The sequence below is a fragment of the Mesoplodon densirostris genome, chromosome 17, assembly GCF_025265405.1.
Source record: "Mesoplodon densirostris isolate mMesDen1 chromosome 17, mMesDen1 primary haplotype, whole genome shotgun sequence".
NCBI lineage: Eukaryota > Metazoa > Chordata > Mammalia > Artiodactyla > Ziphiidae > Mesoplodon > Mesoplodon densirostris.
Window position 1 is genome coordinate 9,359,981 of NC_082677.1, and position 24,339 is coordinate 9,384,319.

At 45.1% G+C, this 24,339-nt stretch overlaps 1 protein-coding gene across 5 annotated transcripts in view; it reads right to left on the reverse strand.

The window, feature by feature from the left end:
* Window positions 1-12,132: 12,132 nt before the first annotated feature.
* STARD13 (StAR related lipid transfer domain containing 13) overlaps window positions 12,133-24,339 on the reverse strand; it is a 253,253-nt gene continuing 241,046 nt past the window's right edge. For all 5 annotated transcript variants that reach the window (XM_060079645.1, XM_060079643.1, XM_060079642.1 and 2 more), the window contains 2 exons: window positions 15,232-15,408; window positions 12,133-14,505 (listed from right to left, as the gene is read on the reverse strand). In XM_060079645.1, the coding sequence (XP_059935628.1) occupies window positions 14,388-14,505; window positions 15,232-15,408 (295 nt within the window). In that variant the 3' untranslated portion in view covers window positions 12,133-14,387. The remainder of the gene's footprint in view (window positions 14,506-15,231; window positions 15,409-24,339) is intronic.

The following is a 24,339-nucleotide window of genomic DNA, read 5'->3' on the forward strand; positions in this document are numbered from 1 at the left end:
AAGAAATCTTTTTGCTTTCTTTTTGTCTTCTACAGATATACCATCATCCACGTCAAGCACAGGTCTATCCCTTCTCTTTATTCTTGCACTAAATATGCATTTTACAAGTCTTTATTATTATTGCTTATTTTTTGCCGTCCTCAATACATTCTGAAAATTTCAATACGTGATGGGTTTCAGACTTCCTGATGCTGCTCATAGGTGTTATGCCCATCTCTTGAATCTGTTCTTGGTATTTTGCCCTGTTTTTAGGAAACAGGACATAATTTTTTTGTTTTAAACATCTTTATTGGAGTATAATTGCTTTACAATGGTGTGTTAGTTTCTGCTGTATAACAAACTGAATCAACTATATGTGTACATATATCACCCTATCTCCTCCCTCTTGCATCTCCCTCCCACCCTCCCTATCCCACCCCTCTAGGTGGTCACAAAGCACGGAGCTGATCTCCCTGTGCTATGCGGCTGCTTCCCACTAGCTATCTATTTTACGTTTGGTAGTGTATATATGTCCATGCCACTCTCTCACTTCGTCCCAGCTTACCCTTCCCCCTCCCCATGTCCTCAAGTACATTCTCCATGTCTGCGTCTTTATTCCTGTCCTGCCCCTAGGTTCTTCAGAAGCATTTTTTTTTTTTTAGATTCCATATGTATGTGTTAGCATATGGTATTTGTTTTTCTCTTTCTGACTTACTTCACTCTGTATGACAGTCTTTAGGTCCATCCACCTCACTACAAATAACTCAATTTAATTTCTTTTTATGGCTGAGTAATACTCCATTGTACAAATGTGCCACATCTTCTTTACCCATTCAACTGTCGATGGACACTTAGGTTGCTTCCATGTCCTGGCTATTGTAAACAGAGCTGCAATGAACATTGTGGTACATGACTCTTTTCAAATTATGGTTTTCTCAGGGTATATGCCCGGTAGTGGGATTGCTGGGTTGTATGGTAGTTCTAGTTTTAGTTTTATAAGGAACCTCCATACTGTTCTCCATACTGGCTGTATCAATTTACATTCCCACCAACAGTGCAAGAGGGTTCTCTTTTCTCCACACCCTCTCCAGCATTTATCGTTTGTAGATTTTTTAATGATGGCCATTCTGACCGGTGTGAGGTGATAGCTCATTGTAGTTTTGATTTGCATTTCTGTAATGATTAGTGATGTTGAGCATCCTTTCATGTGTTTGTTGGCAATCTGTATATCTTCTTTGTAGAAATGTCTATTTAGGTCTTCTGCCCATTTTTGGATTGGGTTGTTGGTTTTTTTGATATTGAGCTGCATGAGCTGCTTTTATATTTTGGAGATGAATCCTTTGTCAGTTGCTTTGTTTGCAAATATTTTTGCCCAATCTGAGGGTTGTCTTTTCATCTTGTTTATGGTTTCCTTTGCTGTGTAAAAGCTTTCAAGTTTCATTAGGTCCCATTTGTTTATTTTTGTTTTTATTTCCATATCTCTAGGAGGTGGGTCAAAAAGGATCTTGCTGTGATTTATGTCATAGAGTGTTCTGCCTATGTTTTCCTCTAAGACTTTTATAGTCTCTGGCCCTACATTAGGTCTTTAATCCATTTTTTTTTTTTTTTTTTTTTTTTTTTGCGGGCCTCTCACTGTTGTGGCCTCTCCCGTTGTGGAGCACAGGCTCCGGACGCGCAGGCTCAGCGGCCATGGCTCACGGGCCCAGCCGCTCCGCGGCATGTGGGATCCTCCCAGACCGGGGCATGAACTCGTGTCCCCTGCATCGGCAGGCGGACCCTCAACCACTGCGCCACCAGGGAAGCCCCTTTAATCCATTTTGAGTTTATTTTTGTGTATGGTGTTAGGGAGTGTTCTAATTTCATTCTTTTACATGCAGCTGTTGATTTTTCCCAGCACCAATTATTGAAGAGGCTGTCTTTTCTCCATTGTATATCGTTGCTTCCTTTATCAAAGATAAGGTGACCATATGTGCGTGGATTTATCTCTGGGCTTTCAATCCTGTTCCATTGATCCATATTTCTGTTTTTGTGCCAGTACCATACTGTCTTCATTACTGTAGACTTGTAGTATAGTCTGAAGTCAGGGAGCCCGATTCCTCCAGCTCCATTTTTCTTTCTTAAGATTGCCTTGGCTATTCGGGGTCTTTTGTGTTTCCATACGAAATGTGAAAGGTTTTGTTCTAGTTCTGTGAAAAATGCTTTAGTCTGAGAGGGATTGCATTGAATCTGTAGATTGCATTGGATAGTATAGTCATTTTCACAGTGTTGATTCTTCTAATCCAAGAACATGGTATATGTCTCCATCTGTATCATCTTTAATTTCCTTCATCAGTGTCTTATAGTTTTCTTTATATAGATCTTTTGTCTCCTTAGGTAGATTTATTTCTAGGTATTTTATTCTTTTTGTTGTAATGGTAAATGGGAGTGTTTCCTTAATTTCTCTTTCCGATTTTTCATCAGTTGTATATAGGAACGCAAGAGATTTCTGTGTATTAATTTTGTATCCTGCTACTTTACCAAATTCATTGATTAGCTCTCGTAGTTTTCTGGTAGCATCTTTAGGATTCTCTATGTATACTATCACGTCATCTGCAATCAGTGACAGGTTTACTTCTTCTTTTCCGATTTAGATTCCTTTTATTTCTTTTTCGTCTCTGATTGCTGTGGCTAAAACTTCCAAAACTGTTGAATAATAGTGGTGAGAGTGGGCAACCTTGTCTTGTTCCTTATCTTAGTGGAAATGGTTTCAGTTTTTCACCATTGAGGATGATGTTGGCTGTGGGTTTGTCATATATGGCCTTTATTATGTTGAGGTTAAGTTACTTCTCTGCCTACTTTCTGGAGAGTTTTTATCGTAAGTGGGTGTTGAATTTTGTCGAAAGCTTTTTCTGCATGTATTGAGATGATCATATGGTTTTTATCCTTCAGTTTGTTAATATGGTTTATCACATTGATTGATTTGCGTATACTGAAGAATCTTTGCATTCCTGGGATAAACCCCACTTGATCATGGTGTATGATCCTTTTAATGTGCTGTTGGATTCTGTTTGCTAGTGTTTTGTTGAGGATTTTTGCATCTGTGTTCATCAGTGTTACTGGTCTGTAGTTTTCTTCTTTTATGACATCTTTGTCTGGTTTTGTTATCAGGGTGATGGTGGCCTCGTAGAATGAGTTTGGGAGTGTTCCTCCCTCTGCTATATTTTGGAAGAGTTTGAGAAGGCTAGGTGTTAGCTCTTCTCTAAATGTTTGATAGAATTCACCTGTGAAGCCATCTGGTCCTGGGCTTTTGTTTGTTGGAAGATTTTTAATCACAGTTTCAGTTGCAGTGTGTGTGATTGGTCTGTTTATATTTTCTGTTTCTTCCTGGTTCAGTCTCGGGAGGTTGTGCTTTTCTAAGAATTTGCCCATTTCTTCCAGGTTGTCCATTTTATTGGCAGATAATTGCTTGTAGTAATCTCTCAAGATCCTTTGTATTTCTGTAGTGTCCGTTGTTACTTCTCCTTTTTAATTTCTAATTCTGTTGATTTGAGTCTTCTCCCTTTTTTTCTTGATGAGTCTGGCTAATCAATTTTGTTTATCTTCTCAAAGAACCAGCTTTTAGTTTTATTCCTCTTTGCTGTCATTTCCTTCATTTCTTTTTCATTTATTTCTGATCTGATCTTTATGATTTCTTTCCATCTGCTAACTTTGTTTTTTTTGTTGTTGTTGTTGTTCCTCTTTCTCTAATTGCTTTAGGTGTAAGGTTAGGTTGTTTATTTGAGATGTTTCTTGTTTCTTGAGGTAGATTGTATTGCTGTAAACTTCTCTCTTAGAATCGCTTTTGCTGCATCACATAGGTTTTGGGTCATCGTGCTTTCATTGTCATTTGTTTCTAGGTGTTTTTGATTTCCTCTTTGATTTCTTCAGTGATCTCTTGGTAATTTAGTAGTGTATTGTTTAGCCTCCATGTGTTTGTATTTTTTACAGATTTTTTTCCTGTAATTGATATCTAGTCTCATAGTGTTGTTGTCGGAAAAGATACTTGATACAATTTAAATTTTCTTAAATTTACCGAGACTTGATTTGTGACCCAAGATATGATCTATCCTGCAGAATATTCCATGAGCACTTGAGAAGAAAGTGTATTCTGTTGTTTTTGGATGGAATGTCCTATAAGTATCAATTAAATCCATCTTGTTTAATGTATCATTTAAAGCTTGTGTTTCCTTATTTTTTTTTTCATTTTGGATGATCTGTCCATTGGTGAAAGTGGGGTGTTTAAGTCCCCTACTATGAATGTGTTACTCTTGATTTCCCCTTTTATGGCTGTTAGCATTTGCCTTATGTATTGAGGTGCTCCTGTGTTGGGTGCATAAATATTTACAATTGTTATGTCTTCTTCTTGGATTGATCCCTTGATCATTATGTAGTGTCCTTCTTTGTCTCTTGTAATAGTGTTTATTTTAAAGTCTGTTTTGTCTGATATGAGAATGGCTACTCCAGCTTTCTTTTGGTTTCCATTTGCATGGAATATCTTTTTCCATCCCCTCACTTTTCAGTCTGTATGTGTCCCTAGGTCTGAAGTGGGTCTCTTGTAGACAGCATATGTACAGGTCTTGTTTTTGTATCCATTCAGCCAGTCTGTGTATTTGTTTTTTTTGCGGTATGTGGGCCTCTCACTGTTGTGGCCTCTCCCGTTGCGGAGCACAGGCTCCGGACCCGCAGGCTCAGCGGCCATGGTTCACGGGCCTAGCCGCTCCGTGGCATGTGGGATCTTCCCGGACCGGGGCACAAACCCGTGTCCCCTGCATCGGCAGGCGGGTTCTCAACCACTGTGCCACCAGGGAAGCCCCCAGTCTATGTCTTTTGGTTGGAGCATTTAATCCATTTACGTTTAAGGTAATTATTGATATGTATGTTCCTATTACCCAGGACATAATTTTAATGTCATTAGATATAATTATTGCCAGGGCCCCAGGAATGCTGAGATCTTGATCATCTATTATCAGTGATCCTTCCCACAGGCTCGGAAAGCTCTCTGTGCACAGGAACAATAGCAGAAGGGTATCAAAACACGTCTTTATTAATAGCTGTGCAGATGTCTGAGAATTATAGTAAAGGACAAGGGCTCCCACTTGCCTCTGAACCTAAATCTTAGGACTGAGCAGGCCCCGTCATGCCACAGGGCGGGACGGGGATCTATCCATGTATCCGGCTGTACTTAGCAGCCCAGCTGCGTTCACAGAGGAAGGAGCACACATTATGGGTACCACCTGGCAATGCTGTGACCGCCTCCAAACAATGTCACGGAGCTTGGTGATTCACACTAGCAACTCCCCTCCCCTAGAAGGTGCTGCAGAGGGCGGGACAGAATAGCCTGGCTGGAGGTATGTTGTCCCTCCCTCATGCGCCCTTTGCTGCTTCCAAGTCTGGCCTTACCAACAGGCTTGCTGTGCACCCCACTGTCTTGCTGTCTTCTTTTTAAATTTTATTTATTTTATTTTTGGCTGCGTTGGGTCTTCATTGCTGCACACAGGCTGTCTCTAGTTGCAGAGGGCAGGAGCTACTCTTCATTGCAGTGCATGGGCTTCTCATTGCGGTGGTTTCTCTTGTTGCAGAGCACAGGCTATAGGTGCTCCCGCTTCAGTGGTTGTGGCACGTGGGCTCAGTAGTTGTCGCTCGTGGGCTCTAGAGCGCAGGCTCAGCAGTTGTGGTGCACGGGCTTAGTTGCTCCACGGCATGTGGGATCTTCCTATACCAGGGCTTGAACCCATGTCCCCTGCACTGGCAGGTGGATTCTTAACTACTGCATCACCAGGGAAGCCCCGGTGTCTTCTTCTTGTTGGAGACTATTTGCAATTATACTCAAAATGTCACTCTTTAGAAGATCCACTCAGCCAATCCGCTGGGTGTTCTTAACAGCCAGCATAGCTTCCTGATTTTATCATTCTGTCATAGAGGAACCCTCCTCATTAAGGGAAGCAGCAGAGCAAAGCTCAGATTGCCTGGGTGTCAGTCCTGGTTGGGTGACATCAGGAAAGTCACCAGTCCTTTCTTAGCCTCAACTTACTCTTCTAAAAAATAGATATAATAGTATCTATGTCATTGGGTTGTTGTGAGGATTGATACCTACATTGTGTATACACATATACATGTATGTGAGTGTGTGTGAAAAATCCTTGGTAAACAGCAAGGCCCCAATGCACACAGCTGTCATTATCTTATCAGTTTTTACTTAATGGGAGGTTTATTCCATGTGTGATTGGTGATAATCTGAAATAGGAAGATAAAGAACCTGTTGCATACAGGGCATCAGAACGTTCCCTGGCCGTTTACACTTCTAGGTTTGAAGTTCTGGTTCACTGTGGTTCCCCTCATTAGCCTTCGAAATTCCACTTGGAGAATGCCATGGAGAACTGCCATCCTGCTTGCTGCTTCTTCTGGCCTTGATTCCTTTGTCCCATTTCAGTGGCCTGACCCTCGTCCTGGGAATTACCGCCACTGGAGAGTCTTTTCCTCATTTGCATGGCTCACACGATGGACGTCACCTTGGGTCTATTTCTGATCTCTGCATAACATCTTGACACTGGAATGTGGGAACACGAGCAGCTGTTCGTTTTATACTCCCCAATCCTTGAACAAAAATTGCAAAGTGTTCTTCTGTCTTTTCAGAGAAAAACTGTCCCCCTCTTGTTCTTACTTAGTTTCAAGAAGTGACAACTGTTGCTGTATGTATGACTGGTTAAAATTCCTTCATTTCATGTGAAGGATCCTGCTTGATGCCTGCTTTGCAGCATCAGGACTACAGGGGAGCAGGGCTCTGTTAAATGTGAATTTTGAGATTTATGGGGAAGATCAGGACAGCCACAGAACCGTCTGAAAAGTGAACAAGGCAGCCAAAGTGCTGTTGCATTTTTTTTTGAAATGCTGCATCACTGCTTTGATGTTTTTTATGTTTCACACATACGCTGCAGGGTTTATACTGGAACCACTGCAAACTGATAGGAAACTAAGAAGAAATCCACTCTCCTTTGCCACTTCCAAGTCTTTTTCGAGCTGAATGTTCAGTTTCATGCAGTTCTAGAAGGGAAGCCCTGTTCTGGAGTGTGTGTTCTTCGTGTGTGAGGTCCCAGAGGGCAGCTCCCACAGATCCCAGCGATGGGTGGTCCTCCCCCCACCGCTCCCCCGCAGCTGCTCCTTCCAGAGCATGTTTAATTTCAGACCATCGGGTAGCCCTTTTCTCCACAGTAATTTGAACCACCCATCTCTGTGGCAGCACACTATCTGTGGCTCAAACAGAATTGATAGTTGTGCCTGTTTCCTTTTAGTTTTCCCCTGTAGGTGAGGGAGCAGCAGAGAAACTGAAGGACATCAGGAAAAGCAGCGAACACCGCCACATCCAGTGGTCTTGTTTGTTTGCCCAGTACTCCCCAGTTTGGCCCTTCCTCACTCAGCGTCTTCAACTCTTGTCCATTTGGCGTATATGGGAATCCAGCCCCCAGATAGGCGGGGTCCCTTATCCCTGGCTGGCACCTCTTGGATGCTCCCTTGGGTCTTTCTTGGGCACAAAGTTCCTGGCAAAGCGGTGCATTACAGGATTGAGACAAAATGGATACCACACACCATCTTGGGAATTTCTTCAGAAAACTGCTTGACGGGCTTGGAAACCAAGGAATGGGGGTGGGGACTGTCTGAGAAGAAAAGATGAGATTCAGACAGCTTTGAAGTGGTGGAGGGGGAGAGAGACGGGGGAAGGAAGGGTCAGGCTGGAGGAGGCTCCTTGGAAGAGCCCTTCTGAATCCAGGCAGAGCTCCCATCTTTGACTCTCCTGGGAGCACAGCACCCAAGCCTCCCCAGGGAAGCAGGGACCATGTGGGGAAACGACCCGTATACTCCAACCACCAGAGAACAACAAGGTCAGGTGACTTTCAGGGTTAGGCTTTTTTTTTAATGTGGTAGTAGCATTTCAGTCTCTTCCGTATTCCAAAAATAGCTTCCACCTACCTGCTGATGCCTGAAATCCTTGTAACAGGAGAGAAAGCCTCTAATACCCAATAAGGAGATAAAAGACTTCATTATGCAAATCTACAGTGGAGCAGCTCTGTCTGAAACATTCATATGAAAATGTCACCAATCAGCTTTTCAGCAGACGGGATGACTGATAACCATGGGGATGGCAGAGGCGTCTGCCACCCTTGACGTGAACACAGGGATGGGAAGGGAAGGCGAGGAAGCCCAATATAGGGCTGGCACCCGCTGTGCCCCCAGGAGCAGCATGGTGATGTTTCCCGAGGTGACTCGGATTTAGGGCAACGAATCTGCGCGCGTCCCTGGTGTGATGATTTTCTGGGTCTTGGGGTGGAGCCACGCGGCCAGAGCGTGAAGGTGGGTCTTCCGCCAGAGTGAATTCCTCCTGCCGTCAGCGCAGTTGTTCGTCACATTCTGAAGCTGGAGACCTGGACGTGGGAGTGAGGCGGGCTGGGTCAGACCCTTCCCTGCGGGAGGCGTTCACTGTTGCCAGAGTGGAGGCTGATCGTGGTGGGGGGGGGCAGGCGGAGAGGTGAGAGCCCCTGGGGTCAGGTGTGAGTTAAGGCACTGGAAGCAGAGCCCCTTGGGGCTGCAGCTTTAAGTTACATCCTACCTTGTACTGTCTCCCTGGTGTGTTGGTTGAGTCTTATCCCAAGTGACACCTGGTCTCAGGTGTGTTGTGGGGATTTAGGGAAGCACTTGGAGCAGCCCCATAAGGAGGTATCACAGGGAGAACGGGGTCTTCCTCCCCTCCCAGGACTCTGGTGCTAGGGTGGGTCCCAGCAGTGAGCTGAGTGGTCGTGGTCATGGTCAGCAGGGGTGGGTGTGGGTGTGAGGATGAACCAAGCTGACAAGGGAGCCTGCCTTGGAGCACGTGGAGACACTTGTCTCTAGAACTCTGCGAAGTATCCGGGGGCCTTGGAGACATGCTTGTATCTGGAAATCAGAACGTCAGGGGACTTATCATCTAGGCTAGGCCTAAGAACTGAATGTTCCCATCTGGGACATGCGGGCTTCCAGCACCTGTGCATCGCTTGCTGGAACCCTGCTTTCTGATGGGCTTGAAAGACGCAGCCATCACGCATCAGCAAGTGTAGTTCCCAGAGGCTTCATTTCCTCCTGCTGCCGTTACTTATTTTCCTTCACAAGGAATAAGGTCTCAGTCAATTGATGAATTGATCATTCCCTCCACTGTAATTTTAGCAGCTCCAGTGGAGCTTGAGGAAAAATAATCAAACAGCATGTCATTTTGATAGTTCTTTACCCCAGGCCCTTGGTAAGCTTTTCCCTGACTATCTAATCTCCTTCCTCTGATTTTATTTTTCTCTGTAGAGCTTCCCTGGTCAATTACTTATCTTGTTTCTTGGCTGTTTTCTCTTCTAGACCGTAAGTTCCATGAGGACAGGGATTCTTTGTCTGTTTTTTTCACTGATTTTATTTATTGTTTCAGTTACTGAATGCCTAGAACAGTGTCTGGCACATCATGAGCGCTCCACACAGATTTGTTGGATGAATGAACTAATCAAACTGTCCTATTTTCTGCAAACAGATGTTCAGCATTTGATAATTTCAGAAACAGTTGCATTTAACTTATTGGAAGCTAATTCTCCATTCTTTGTGCTATTGGAGAGTTGAAGTAGTGAAACACAAAATGTGAGTTATTTTACTGGCTTTGGAGTACTCCACACTAGGTTATGACTTCCATTTCTATGGCTTCTATCATCTTTATGCCCAGTTTTCAGATGCCCAGGTCATTTTAAATACTTATAGAATGGTATAGCAGAAAGTGTCCTACGGGATGGAGTTTCAAAGCTGAGTAAGACATGGTCCATGTCCCTAAGAGCTCATAGTCTAGTGGGAGAGTTAGATTTATTGCCAAATAACTAAATGAGATGTGATTCATGCAATAAGAGTAATATTTAAGGAAGCAGGTGGATTTCAGATGGGTGGTCAGGAAAGTCCATGGAGCAAATGATGCTCAAATAGGGTTTTGAGGAATAAACAGGCTATCACATGACCAACAAGATGGAGAGAAAGTCAATGCCAAGTCACAGAGATGTGAAAGAGTGGCTTGGTATCACTGGACCGTTATGTGTGTAGTCAGGAGAGGCAAGGATAACACAACTGAAGTGAACATGGGATGCACCTCTAGCTTTGGGCCCTGGTCACTCTCATAATGTTTCACACCTGTATGTCCCACTAGTGGCTGGGCATCTCCACCTGGACGATTCAGAATCCTTGTAAGCGCCACAGGACCAATGGCACTCCACTTGTCTAGGATCTATTTAATCCCTTTACATTAATTTCCTGAAAAGAAATCATACGACTGATTTTTTTTGTGGCCAAATATCAAAAGACAGAAGTATAACAGGGACTTCCCTGGTGGTCCAGTGGGTAAGACTCTGCGCTCCCAATGCAGGGGGCCCGGGTTTGATCCTTCGTCAGGGAACTAGATCCTGCACGCATGCCGCAACTAAGAAGGCCACACGCCATAGTGAAGATCCTGCATGCTGCAACTAAGACCCAGCACAGCCTAAATAAATAAATAAAATATTAAAAAAGAAGTAGAACAGTTTCATGCCTAAGGATTTCATGAAGTAGACTCAGAATCAAGTTTGAATTCCTATGCTCCAGGGTCCCAGGATGACACTGGTTGCCTGTGGCTGCTAGAATGACCATGTTCTCTTCTTTCACATAGAAGAGGAAAAGGGACAGTCGAAATTCCTCCTTTGCCCATGAAAGCAAAACTTGCAAGTAATGGAAGAAAGGACGAGGGAGAGGAGCAGAGAGCAGAGTTTGGATCATTTTTATGTGGGCATGTGGTCATTTGGGCTGCTGTGGTGCTTGTAGCCTGTAGCTGAGAATGTTCAAGAGCTCCTGCTTGCTTAATTAGGGGCGACCTTTATCATCTTTTAGAAATAACGCATAGAACAAGTACAGTGGTCCCTCAGTATCTGCAGGAAATTAGCTCCAGGACTCCCTTCAGGTACCAGAATCCAGGGATTGCTCAAGTCCCTTATATAAAGTGATGTAGTATTTGCATATAACCCATGCACGTACTCTCATATACTTTAAATCATCTCTAGATTACTTGTAATACCTAATACAATGCAAATGATATGTAAATAGCTGTAAATACAATGTAAATACTATGTAAATAGCTGCCAGTGTACAGCAAATTCAAGTTTTGCTTTTTGGAATTTTCTGGAATTTTTTTTGGAGTTTTTAAATTATTTATTTTGGGCTGTGTTGGGTCTTCGTTTCTGTGCGAGGGTTTTCTCTAGTTGCGGCAAGCGGGGGCCGCTCTTCATTGCGGAGTGCGGGCCTTTCACTATTGCGGCCTCTCTTTGTTGCGGAGCTCAAGCTCCAGACGCGCAGGCTCAGTAGTTGTGGCTCACGGGCCTAGTTGCTCCACAGCATGTGGGATGTTCCCAGACCAGGGCTTGAACCCATGTCCCCTGCACTGGCAGTCAGATTCTCAACCACTGCACCACCAAGGGAAGCCCCTGGAGTATTTTTGATCTGTGGTTGGTTGAATCCTTGGATGCAGAACCTGCAGATATGGAGGGCTCACTGTACAAGGATGGAAAGCAAGAGGCTCAGAGTCAGATGTGGCTACTCTTCATGGTCCAGTGGTGCAGCCGTAAGTCACGTCATCAAGTCTCAGTTTCTTATGCACTCAGTGAAAATGGAATTGTAGCTGGAGTTCACTGAGTCCTTCATAAAAATACTCTTAAAAGTGTTTTTATAACTTCTAGATTTAAGAACAATGAAATGTAAAAGAAATCCCTACCCATCACCATAATGCCTTAGACATAGCTTAAGGCACCCAGACCGTTAGTGAAGTTCTGTAGATAACAATCTAGACTTTTATATGAATCTTTATATTTGAGGGATATTTGACTATAGTACTGAGGTGTCAAGCTCATGGCAAGCTATTTAGAGAGAACTCTTCCTCAGGAAGCAGGTTTTCCACTTACAGGATGAAGCATGAAAACCAACATGTATCTTATAGAAAAAAAGGGTATATTTAATGTATATAAATTTCTTTGCCTTGGCAAGTATTTATTTACAATTGATGACTGATACCAACAGTTGAGGTAAAGATATACATGAGGTATAAATATAATATTTAAAGGCAACATCATATTTTATTTCTATTGGCAAGATAACAATGAATAAAATACTGTAGTATTTGACAAACAAGCTTGCTGCATCTTTTTTTTTTTTAAGATGCACTGTGTTGTTAGGCAGCAGTGATGTGATTAGTATGTGCATAAAAATTCAGAAGTCAGGTAACTTGAAGAGAAGGGGAGTCAGAAATAAAACCACGTGTGCTTTTATTCTAAGTATCCTCTAGGTCCCAGCTTCTCAAGGTGTGGTCTTTGGGCTGGCAGGCTGGGCATCCCCAAAGCTGGTTCAAAATGCAGAATCTCAGGTCCACCTCAGACTGCCTGAATCAGAGGCTTATTGTAACAATATCTGCGGGTGATCCGTGTGCTGCTAAGGCTGGAAAAGGCCTGCTCTAGGTGACACGACACCATTCATCCTTGTGTGCCTGTCATATTTCCTGAAAACATATGATCCCATCTCTGGAGTAGGATCAGCATTAAGCTAAATTAAAATTCACTAATGATCTTGTCTATGCATATTAAAGTAATCTGGCATATGTGGTTAAATTTAAGATGTATGGAAGAAGTGAATTTGTTTTGCTCACAGGGCATTGCCCAGATGAAAAATTATGGGTTTGCTGCCACCTTCTTCAGTAGGCAAGGAAACAAAAAATTCCTAGATCACAATTCAAACAGTATAATTTTACTGGTACCATACAGAACTCATATATAGCATTTTTATTTCTCTCAATAAAAGAATTGCACATTGCTGATAAAAGAAAACATTATATAAACGCATACAATATAAAAAGAAAAGAAAGGAAAACACTCTTTTTTCTCCAGCATGAATTGCTAAGTTATGATACCAATCTCTCCCTGAAACCAAACACAATAAATTATCTTCCTCTCTAGCACTGTTGAATTACAATAAAAAACCAACTTAAACCCATTAGCAATTGGTTAAGGATAGTCAATTTGCTTAGTCTATACAATAATAAATAAGGTTGGGTCAAATGCATAGGTAGCTTGACTGACTAATGAAGAAACATGGAATTTAACAGACCTGTTTATATTTTCTAAAACTAATTGAAGAACACAGTTTTGGTCTTAACATTAGTTTAAAAACCCTGTCTTTCAGATTGCGAAACTTCAATGAATTCTATCTTAAGAGCATCATATGTAGCAACAGTAGAATTCCCTGAAGCTGAAATGGTCCAGGACTCTTGAGTGACCATCATCTCCCTTCATCTGGTGTCCAGAGTTAAATTCAGTGCAATACGTTGGTAAGAAAATGCCAATTAACTGTGACCAAATAGGCCACTGGTCAACTAGAATGACATTTAAGAACATGATGAAATGTAAGTATGAAAACTCAACAAAACACAGAGGCTCCCTTTGGCTGTGAATCTGCAAAAGGTATTCTATTCAGCTCTAATCAGCAGGGAAATGCAGGCTCTCTTTCAGTCACGGGGCTGACTCCAGTGGTCCACAGGCATCTAACATGTCACTGAAAGCTGTATCTGCTGGCTCCATGGCAAGCGGTAATCTAGCCTTAAATTCAGGAACGACTCCTCACTCACTTCTTTGCTTTAAAGAGGACTAAATATTATTTTCCTTGCTTTATGCAACACCCCACTCTCAGTGTTTGAATAACACAAACAAGCTGACAACATGTAAGAACCATTTAATGTGTTTTCCTTTGGTTGGCTAATCTTTGGTAAGACATCAGGGCAGACTACATATTTTCACACTTTGGTGTCAGCAGCAGATTCTGCTCAGCTTACAGGACAGTGGGGAGACAGCGCCCAGAACAACTTGGAAAGGACCAGGTGAGGAGGGGTCTCACCGAATCAGACTCGTTCCTTTTCAAAATATGCAATTATATATAAAATTGATATTTTACATATATACAGTAAAGATAGAGATATACACACATATGTACATATGCTATACATACATTTATTTACAGTTAAGAATATGCTTCTTAGAAGCCTTTAAATAGCAAATTAGGCAATGCACAAGGAATAATCCATTTAATTTTAAGTAACATAGATAAATGTTCTGATTTTTAAAAATATTATATTAGTAGGGATGTAGCCGTCTCCAGGAAGGCTAGGAAAGTTCTCAGAAATTCTTGCATCTTCAACACTCCGACTTCTCAGTGCTTCCGTTTTTAAGCATTGTCAGTCGGTTTCTCTCTCTCCCTTGCTTTCTCACATGCACACTCTCTCCCACAAGTGTTTGCTTTCACTTCCTCTTCCCTGAGTTTGATGTCACACTGGGGAAAACTCAGATTTTAGTTTCTGGACCCTCAGCAGTGAGGGGCTGAAAAGAGTTTCTAATCCTGGCAACTTCTGCTGCACACAGATGTCCAAAGCCTTTATTGTACCATTCTGGGGAATGACCTCTGCAGGGACAAAAATCAGAAAGGAAGTGGGAAAGTCTTTTTCCAAATCACCAAAATTTGTCATGGTCGGCAGGACTGTGCTTGTGCCCTGAGTGTCAGTCCACCTGCATTACACTCGGGGCTGCTGCTCCGAGGTTCTGAGAACCTCAGTCTGTCAACAGGGGCCTTGAAATGCCTTTTTGGCCAAGTAGTTGGTCTATCTTTCCAGTATTCACCGGGTGCTTTAAAATGATAGCGTCTCCTCAGGGGTGATTCAGACTTAATTCTAGAATTTACTGAGAAAACCCAGCTTATATCCACCCAGACCAAGAACTCAGTATCATGAATGCCTTGAAGGGGTTGGATTTAAGTTAGTTGCCTCTCAAAGGAGGGCAACTGGAGAGAGCCACAAAAGGGACAGGCTGAAAAGAAAACACAAGAGGACTCGTATTTACTGAGCACCTACTACGTCCCAGGCTCTAGTGCTGGTGTTTGCCCTGTGCCCAAAGCACAGAAGTATAAGTGGGACAAAATGGAAAATAAAGATGAGCAGAGGACTTTCTCCTGAAAGTCAGAATTTTAGCAAGGGTGGAAAGAGGAAAAGCGAGGGGGAGGCGCACATAGTCTTCTAGAAAGCATGTTAATGGCAAGAGGAATAAAAGGACAGTGAAATACGGGACCAGATGAGAAACGGCCCCAGCGAATGTGCGGCAAGCCTGCACCCGCTGCCCCCAGGAGCCTGCTCACCTCAGGTCCACCCTGCAGATGTGGGTCAGCCTCGACTTGCCTGACCCACACGGCTCCATTAAGTACTGAGAGTCCATCACCACGGCCCGCACGCCACCCATGAGCTGGGCTTCCTCGTGCTCCACGGAGAGGGACACCAGAGTGCACATTCCTTTGGGCAAATCAGTCTTCCAGGTCCTGCAGCAAAACAAACCCGCACGTCGGAATTAGGGCTGAGAGAGAGAAAACCCTGAGTACAGCGCCGAGGCTCACACTTATATTTTCTTGCTCAAATTCCAAGCCCAGTTACTTGGACTAAGCTCATGGTTTCCATAAGTGCATGTGAACTTTATACCGTGCAGTTGAAAGCAAGGGTCTCAGCCCTCTGACCCAGAGGTCAGAAACGGTCTTGCAGCTTTCAGAGCTGCTTTCGGAATCCCAAACTGAGGCTGCGGAGGCTCCTGCACAATACTGAAGGACTGGTCTCACCGTTTGGGAATTAGGACCCGCCCATTCAAGTCTTTCACCAAACATCTATTGGGTGTGCCAAGCTCTGAGAAGCCACTGAAGACATAAAGGTCTACAGCCCAGGAGGAGAAACAGACCTACCAAGAGAACCCTAAAGCACCACGGCAAGTGCAGTGATACGGCTGTGCAAAGAGCGCTCTGAGATCATGTACAGGGGATGGCTTCCTGGAGGAGGTGGTGCTCAAGTCTGAAAGGATGCTTAGCTTGAAGAAAACTAGATACATGGCAGACTACTAATTGCCTTCAAGTCCCTGAGTGGCTCTTGAGCGGGAGAAGAAATAAATACAGTTGATTTGCCTCCAGAAAGCAGAGATATGAAGGTATGTTTTAATTCAGTGCAGACGAGCCGTCTCACAATGTGCACTCCTCAAAAATGGAATGGGGGCCTCCCTGGTGGCGCAGTGGTTAAGAGTCCGCCTGCCGATGCAGGGGATACGGGTTCGTGCCCCGGTCTGGGAGGATCCCATATGCCGCGGAGCAGCTGGGCCCGTGAGCCATGGCCGCTGGGCCTGCGCATCCGGAGCCTGTGCTCCGCAACGGGAGAGGCCACAACAGTGAGAGGCCCGCATACCGCAAAAAGAAAAAAAAAAAAAAAAATGGAATGGGCTATATGAGGGGTAGTGAGTTCACTGTTACTGGAGCTATTCAAACATGGGGGTGGTGGTGTACCACTTGGGAAAAGGTTGTGGATGGAAGTCAGGAATCATGAGAGCATCTCTGTAGCAACCATTTCTACCGTAGGATGTAGGTTTTTGATTATTATAATCTTAGTTATTTATGTTACAAATCCTATCCCGTTGCTTACTTATCTCACCTCTAACTTCGTCCTGGCCTACCTCACCAGAAAGAGGAACTATTACCTAGAACTAGGGAATAAGCAAGCCCTACACAAATGCTTAGCAACTTAACTTCTTCATGGGTGTGACCATTCTCTTTTCATGCATAAGGCTGAGATTAGTAACAAAGACTGAAAGTTCTACAGATTTGTGGGGATAAAATGGAAGAAGCTTCAGTGAGTATCACTGGAAGCTCCTGAGGAACTAGAGAAAGGGATAAAGTGAGACATGAACATGGTAATCCCAAGAGGAGACCAGCCTCATGCGAGCTAGCCTAGACAGGGAGATGCTCTGGAAACAGGAAGTGCCTCGGCCCTGGACTCCTCTTCCATACCTGTCACTTTCTACCTCTTGTATCATAATCACAAGGAATTCCTGCTGCAGGAAACACATCTGGTTCATTATTAATCCTCGGGTGCCGAGTTCTTCTCCCTCAGCCTCGTGGTCCACCCACCTTCTTCTTCAAGACTTGGATCAAATATCAACACAGTGAGACTCTGCTCTGACCACGATATTGGAAATTCTACCCCTTCCTATCCCCCTAAGGTAAGTAATCCTATCCCCCTTGCTTATTATTTATTGACTCTATTCCTATCCCCCTTGCTTATTATTTATTGACTCTATCTCCCTAATAAAATATAAATCCCAAGAGAGCAGGGCTGTGGTCTGTTCTGCTCCCTGCAGTATCTCTGGAGCCTCCAACAGTGCCTGGCACAAGGCAGTGATGGAATGATACATGAGAAGTAGCAGGCAGGTGGCACTGCAGGATGAGTGGAAGGAGGGCGATTCTATGCATGGACTCCGGCCCTCAGCCTCCTGTAAGGGAGTGAAGAGGCAGGCTATGGCATGGCTCCATCCCCCCCCCACCGTGGCTGCCATCCTAGAATGATTTGACTTCCTGCTTGCAAGAGTGAAGGCGTAAAGTTTAACTTCCACGAGGTGAGTCCCAATAACTGCGGTAATAAGCCACCCTAACAACGGCCCACATTCTCCACCAGGGTCCCAAGGTTGCTAAGACAAACATATACTTAGGGAAAAAGTGACCCTTAAAATTCAAGGTCCTAAGGACCAATTCCAAAGGCATAAATAGCCCATGTAAAAAGTAACCTTTAGTTTGCCATCAAGACTAGTTTAATAAACTATTTAGAGGGGCAAGGGGAAGATGGCGGAGGACTAAGACGTGGAGATCACCTTCCTCCCCACAGATACACCAGAAATTCATCTACACGTGGAACAACTCCTACAGAACACCTACTGAACGCTGGCAGAAGACCTCAGACTTCCCAAAAGGCAAGAAACTCCCCACGTACCTGGGGAGGGCAAAAGAAAAAAGAATAAACAGAGACAAAAGGATAGGGACGGGACCTGCACCAGTGGGAGGGAGCCATGAAGGAGGAAAGGTTTACACACACTAGGAAGCCCCTTCATGGAAGGAGACTGCGGGTGGCGGAGCAGGGAAAGCTTCCGAGTCGAGGAGGAGAGTGCAGCAACGGGGGTGCGGAGGGCAAAGCAGAGAGATTCCCGCACAGAGGATCGGTGCCGACCGGCACTCACCAACCCGAGAGGCTTGTCTGCTCACCCGCCAGGGTGGGCGGGGCTGGGAGCTGTGGCTCGGGCTTCGGTTGGATCCCAGGGAGAGGACTGGGGTTAGCGGCGTGAACAGCCTGACGGGGCTAGTGCACCACGGCTAGCCAGGAGGGAGTCTGGGGAAAAGTCTGGAGCTGCTGAAGAGGCAAGAAATTTTTTGTTCCCTTTTTGTTTCCTGGTGTGCAAGGAGAGGGGATTAAGAGCGCTGCTTAAAGCAGCTCCAGAGACGGGAGTGAGCTGTGGCTAACAGCGCGGACCCCAGAGACGGGCATGAGATGCTAAGGCTGCTGCTGCCGCCACCAAGAAGCCTGGGTGCGAGCACAGGTCACTCTCCACATCTCCCTTCCAGGAGCCTGTGCAGCCTGCCACTGCCAGGGTCCCAGGATGCAGGGACAACTTACCCGGGAGAACGCACGGCGCGCCACAGACTCGCCCGGCACCCGTACCCCTCCCTCCCCCCGGCCTGAGTGAGCCAGAGCCCCCGAAACAGTGGCTCCTTTAACCCTGTCCTGTTTGAGCGAAGAACAGACGCCCTCCGGCGACCTACACGCAGAGGCGGGGCCAAATCCAAAGCTGAGCCCCGGGAGCTGTGCGAACAAAGAAGAGAAAGGGAAATCTCTCCCAGCAGCCTCAGAAGCCGTGGATTAAAAACGCCACAATCAACTTGATGTACCCTGCATCTGTGGAATACATGAATAGACAACGAATCATCCCAAATTGAGGAGGTGGGACTTTGAGAGCAAGATTTATGATTTTTCCCCCTTTTCCTCTTTTTCTGAGTGTGTATGTGTATGCTTCTGTGCGAGATTTTGTCTGTATAGCTTTGCTTCCACCATTTGTCCCAGGGTTCTATCTGTCCATTTTTTTCCTTAATTATTTTTTAATAACTTTATTATATTCTATCATAATTTTATTCTACTTTATCTTATTTCCTTTTTTCATTCCTTCCCTCCTCCCTCCTTTCTTCCTTCCTTTCTACTTATACTAATTCTTTGTTTCTACTTTTTCTCCTTTTTATTCTGAGCTGTGTGGATGAAAGGTTCTTGGTGCTCCAGCCAGGAGTCAGTGCTGTGCCTCTGAGGTGGGAGAGCCAACTTCAGGACACGGGTCCACAAGAGACCTCCCAGCTCCACGTAATATCAAACGGCGAAAATCTTCCAGAGATCTCCATCTCAACACAAGCACCCAGCTTCACTCAACGACCAGCAAGCTACAGTGCTGGACACCCTATGCCAAACAACTAACAAGACAGGAACACAACCCCACCCATTAGCAGAGAGGCTGCCTAAAATCATAAAATGTCCACAGACACCCCAAAACACACCACCAGACGTGGACCTGCCCACCAGAAAGACAAGATCCAGCCTCATCCACCAGAACACAGGCACTAGTCCCCTCCACCAGGAAGCCTACACAACCCACTGAACCAACCTTAGCCACTGGGGATGACCAAAAACAACGGGAACTACAAACCTGCAGCCTGCAAAAAGGAGACCCCAAACACAGTAAGATAAGCAAAATGAGAAAGAAAAACAGCAGGTGAAGGAGCAAGATAAAAACCCACCAGACCTAACAAATGAAGAGGAAATAGGCAGTCTACCTGAAAAAGAATTCAGAATAATGACAGTAAAGATGATCCAAAATCTTGGAAATAAAATAGACAAAATGCAAGAAACAGTTAACAAGGACCTAGAAGAACTGAAGATGAATCAAGTAATGATGAGCAACACAAGAAATGAAATTAAAAATACTCTAGATGAGATCAATAGCAGATCAACTGAGGCAGAAGAACGGATAAGTGACGTGGAAGATAAAATAGTGGAGATAACTACTGCAGAGCAGAAGGAAGAAAAAAGAATGAAAAGAAGTGATGACAGTCTCAGAGACCTCTGGGACAACATTAAACGCACCAACATTCAAATTATAGAGGTTCCAGAAGAAGAAGAGAAAAAGAAAGGGACTGAGAAAATATTTGAAGAGATTATAGTTGAAAACTTCCCTAATATGGGAAAGGAAATAGTTAATCAAGTCCAGGAGGCACAGAGAGTCCCATACAGGATAAATCCAAGGAGAAATACACTGACACATATTAATCAATCAAACTGTCAAAAATTAAAGAAAACATTAAAAGCAGCAAGGTAAAAACAACAAATAATACACAAGGGAATCCCCATAAGGTTAACAGCTGATCTTTCAGCAGAAACTCTGCAAGCCAGAAGGGACTGGCAGGACATATTTAAAGTGATGAAGGAGAAAAACCTGCAACCAAGATTACCCAGCAAGGATCTCATTCAGATTTGATGGAGAAATTAAAATGTTTACAGACAAGCAAAAGCTGAGAGAGTTCAGTACCACCAAACCAGCTTTACAACAAATGCTAAAGGAACTTCTCTAGGCAGGAAACACAACAGAGGGAAAAGACCTACAATAACGAACCCAAAACAATTAAGAAAATGGGAATAGGAACATACATATCGATAATTACCTTAAATGTAAATGGATTAAATGCTCCCACCAAAAGACACAGATTGGCTGAATGGATACAAAAACAAGACCTGTATATATGCTGTCTACAAGAGACCCACTTCAGCCCTAGAGACACATACAGACTGAAAGTAAGGGGATGGAAAAAGATATTCCATGCAAATGGAAACCAAAAGAAAGCTGGAGTGGCAATTCTCATATCAGACAAAATAGACTTTAAAATAAAGACTATTAGAAGAGACAAAGAAGGACACTACATAATGATCAAGGGATCGATCCAAGAAGAAGATATAACAATTGTAAATATTTATGCACCCAACATAGGAGCACCTCAATACATAAGGCAAATAAATACTAACAGCCATAAAAGGGGAAATCGACAGTAACACATTCATATTAGGGGACTTTAACACCCCACTTTCACCAATGGACAGATCATCCAAAATGAAAATAAATAAGGAAACACAAGCTTTAAATGATACATTAACAAGGTGGACTTAATTGATATTTATAGGACATTCCATCCAAAAACAACAGAATACACATTTTTCTCAAGTGCTCATGGAACATTCTCCAGGATAGATCATATCTTGGGTCACAAATCAAGCCTTGGTAAATTTAAGAAAATTGAAATTGTCAAGTATCTTTTCCGACCACAACGCTATGAGACTAGGTATCAATTACAGGAAAAGATCTGTAAAAAAATACAAACACATGGAGGCTAAACAATACACTACTCAATAACGAAGTGATCACTGAAGAAATCAGAGGAAATAAAAAAATACCTAGAAAGAAATGACAATGGAGACACAACGACCCAAAACCTATGGGATGCAGCAAAAGGAGTTCTAAGAGGGAGGTTTATAGCAATACAATCCCACCTTAAAAAACAGGAAATGTAAGGCCAACTGGCCCGAGGCAGGGGAATGCAATCAGATTCACAGGTTCCATCAGACCAAAACTCTCTGGACCACCCAGTTCCAGAACCTGACCTGGAGACATTCCGGACCACCCAGTTCCAGGAACTGACCTGGGGACTTTCCACCTGGCCCAGCCTTCCCGCCTTTTGAGGGGCAGGACCAACGGTCACAAGACTGATGCAACCGGCACCAGATATTGCCATGATACCCGAAGAGACCACCAAATAAGGAATACCCTGCGCCCTCCCAGATTCACCACACCCCTTTCCCTTCTTCCCCTATAAAATCCTGCCCAACCCTCACCCGGGTGCGACTTCTCTGGCCCCTTCCTCTCGGACCAGTGAACCTCGCCCGGGAGCACCCCCAATAAAGCTCACTTGAAGCTTTCCTCTGTTTCATGGTGCCGTTTGTTAAGATCCGACCTTACATTTGGTGCTGGAACCCGGGAGGGGTACAAATCCCCGCAGGTAACCATGTGGGCCGCTCCTCCCCTCCCCCAGGAGACAACTAGGGAACCTCTACTCGTCCACCCGATCCAGCAGAAAACAGGGTAAGTCCCCCTCCCTTGTTCCCTCCGATCCCCAAAGTCCCTACCCACTAGACTCCCTTTCCCTAATCGCAGGACGTCAGGGACTCCTCCGTCCTCTCTCCGGGCCTCGGGCAACTGTGGAGACGTCCCAATTGCCTGACTGCCCTCCGACCTGCCGTGAATTGGAGACTGAGACCAGGGACGCCTCTCTCCCTCTCCATTCACTCAGGGACAGACTGGGGGTCATGGGAACCTCACAGTCGAAACCAGATTCTAAGGCGCCCCTGGGGTGTCTCCTAGCCAATTTTATAGCCCTCAGTTTCTCCCAAGATCTCCGTCGCCGACGGCTTATTTTCTATTCCACTGTGGCCTGGCCACAATATCCTCTAGACAATCAATCCAAAATGGCCTCCTGAAGGGACTTTCGATTTTAACATCCTTCGTGATCTAGATAATTACTGCCGCAGGACGGGCAAATGGTCCGAGGTCCCCTGTGTTCAGGCCTTCTGGTATTTACGCTCCCGCCCTTCCCTCTGCGTCGATTGTTCCACTTCCCAGATCCTTCTTGCCAAACAGACATCTCCTACATCCAAGCCCCTAATTTCCTTTGACGATGACCCCTCTCCACTAGCCGACCCACCCGAATCTCTCGCCTCTCCCCCCTCCAGAGCTCCTCTCCAACCTCCACCCAACCCTGAAGTGGTCCCTCCTCCTCCCGAACCCACTCCGACCCATCCAACCACTCCCCCGCCTCCCTCAAGGGTTTCTCCTCCCACGCCCCTTGCGTCGCCAATTAGTGCACATACACGCTCTCACGACTCCGAAGATCCAAATCTCCTCTGCCCTCTGAGGGAGGTAGCAGGAGCAGAAGGATTAGTTAGAGTTCATGGTCCCTTTTCCCTCCAAGATCTCTCTCATATAGAAAAGCGATTAGGCTCCTTTTCTGCCGACTCTTCCCACTACATCAAAGAATTTCACTACCTCTCTCAAGCTTACGATCTAACCTGGCATGATATCTTTGTGATCCTGTCTTCTACTCTGACCCCTGACGAGAGGGAAAGAATTCAAACTGCTGCCTGAAACCATGCAGATCAGGTAGACCTTACTGACAACTCCATGCCTGTCGGAGTGACTGCTGTACCTGGTACCAATCCAGGCTGGACTTATCAGGATGGCCAAGATGGCTGTCGTAAATGCGACCTCATGATCCAGTGCCTCCTGGCTGGCATGCAGGCTGCCATTCATAAGGTAGTTCAGTTTTGAAAAACTAAAAGAGATAACCCAAGAACCTAACGAAAATCCAGCTATCTTTCTCAATCGCCTTACAGAGGTCTTAACTCTCTTAACTCTCTTAACTCTCTGACACCCCGGCAGGGGCAGCGGTCCTAGCCATCCATTTTATCACCCAATCAGCCCCGGACATCTGAAAGAAATTAAAACGGGCAGAAGACGGCCCTCAAATCCCTATTCGAGATCTGGTAAAGATGGCCTTTAAAGTCTACAATGGCCATGAGGATTTGGCAGAATCCAGCCAACAGGCTCGGATGTACCAGAAGGTGGCCCTCCAAACCCAAGCTCTTGTAGCCGCCCTAAGGCCGGCCGTCTCCCATGGATCACAGCATCCACGGGGTCTGCAAAAGGCAACCCCGCCGGGGGCCTGCTTCAAATGCGGAAAAGAAGGCCACTGGGCTCGCCAATGTCCCAATCCCCGACCTCCTTCTAAGCCCTGTCCCAGCTGCGGGCTAACGGGCCACTGGAAGAGTGACTGCCCTACGACTGGCCCTCCCTCAGCATCTCCACGCAGGGGGCAGGCCGACCCAACGGCATTACCACTCGAACTGCTGGGATTGGCTGATGACTGACAGTGCCCAGACTCGAAGACCCCCATCATACTTGCCAAGCCCAGGGTAATGCTACAGGTAGCGGGTAAGTCCATCTCATTTCTGGTGGACATGGGGGCTACCTACTCGGTCCTGCCTACTTATTCCGGGCCAGTTTCTCCTTCCCAGATCTCGGTCATGGGTATTGATGGCAAACCATCCTTCCCACTCCAGACCGGTCCACTCCCATGTCACATCGAAGGACTCCCTTTTACTCATTCCTTCTTAGTCATACCATCCTGCCCAGTTCCCTTGCTAGGCTGAGATGTCCTTTTCCACTTAGGGGCCTCCCTCCAGCTGGTTAGACTTGACCCTAAGGTCCCCTCCTCCCAACTCCTGCTTCCTCTTCTCAGCCTGTCTCTAGA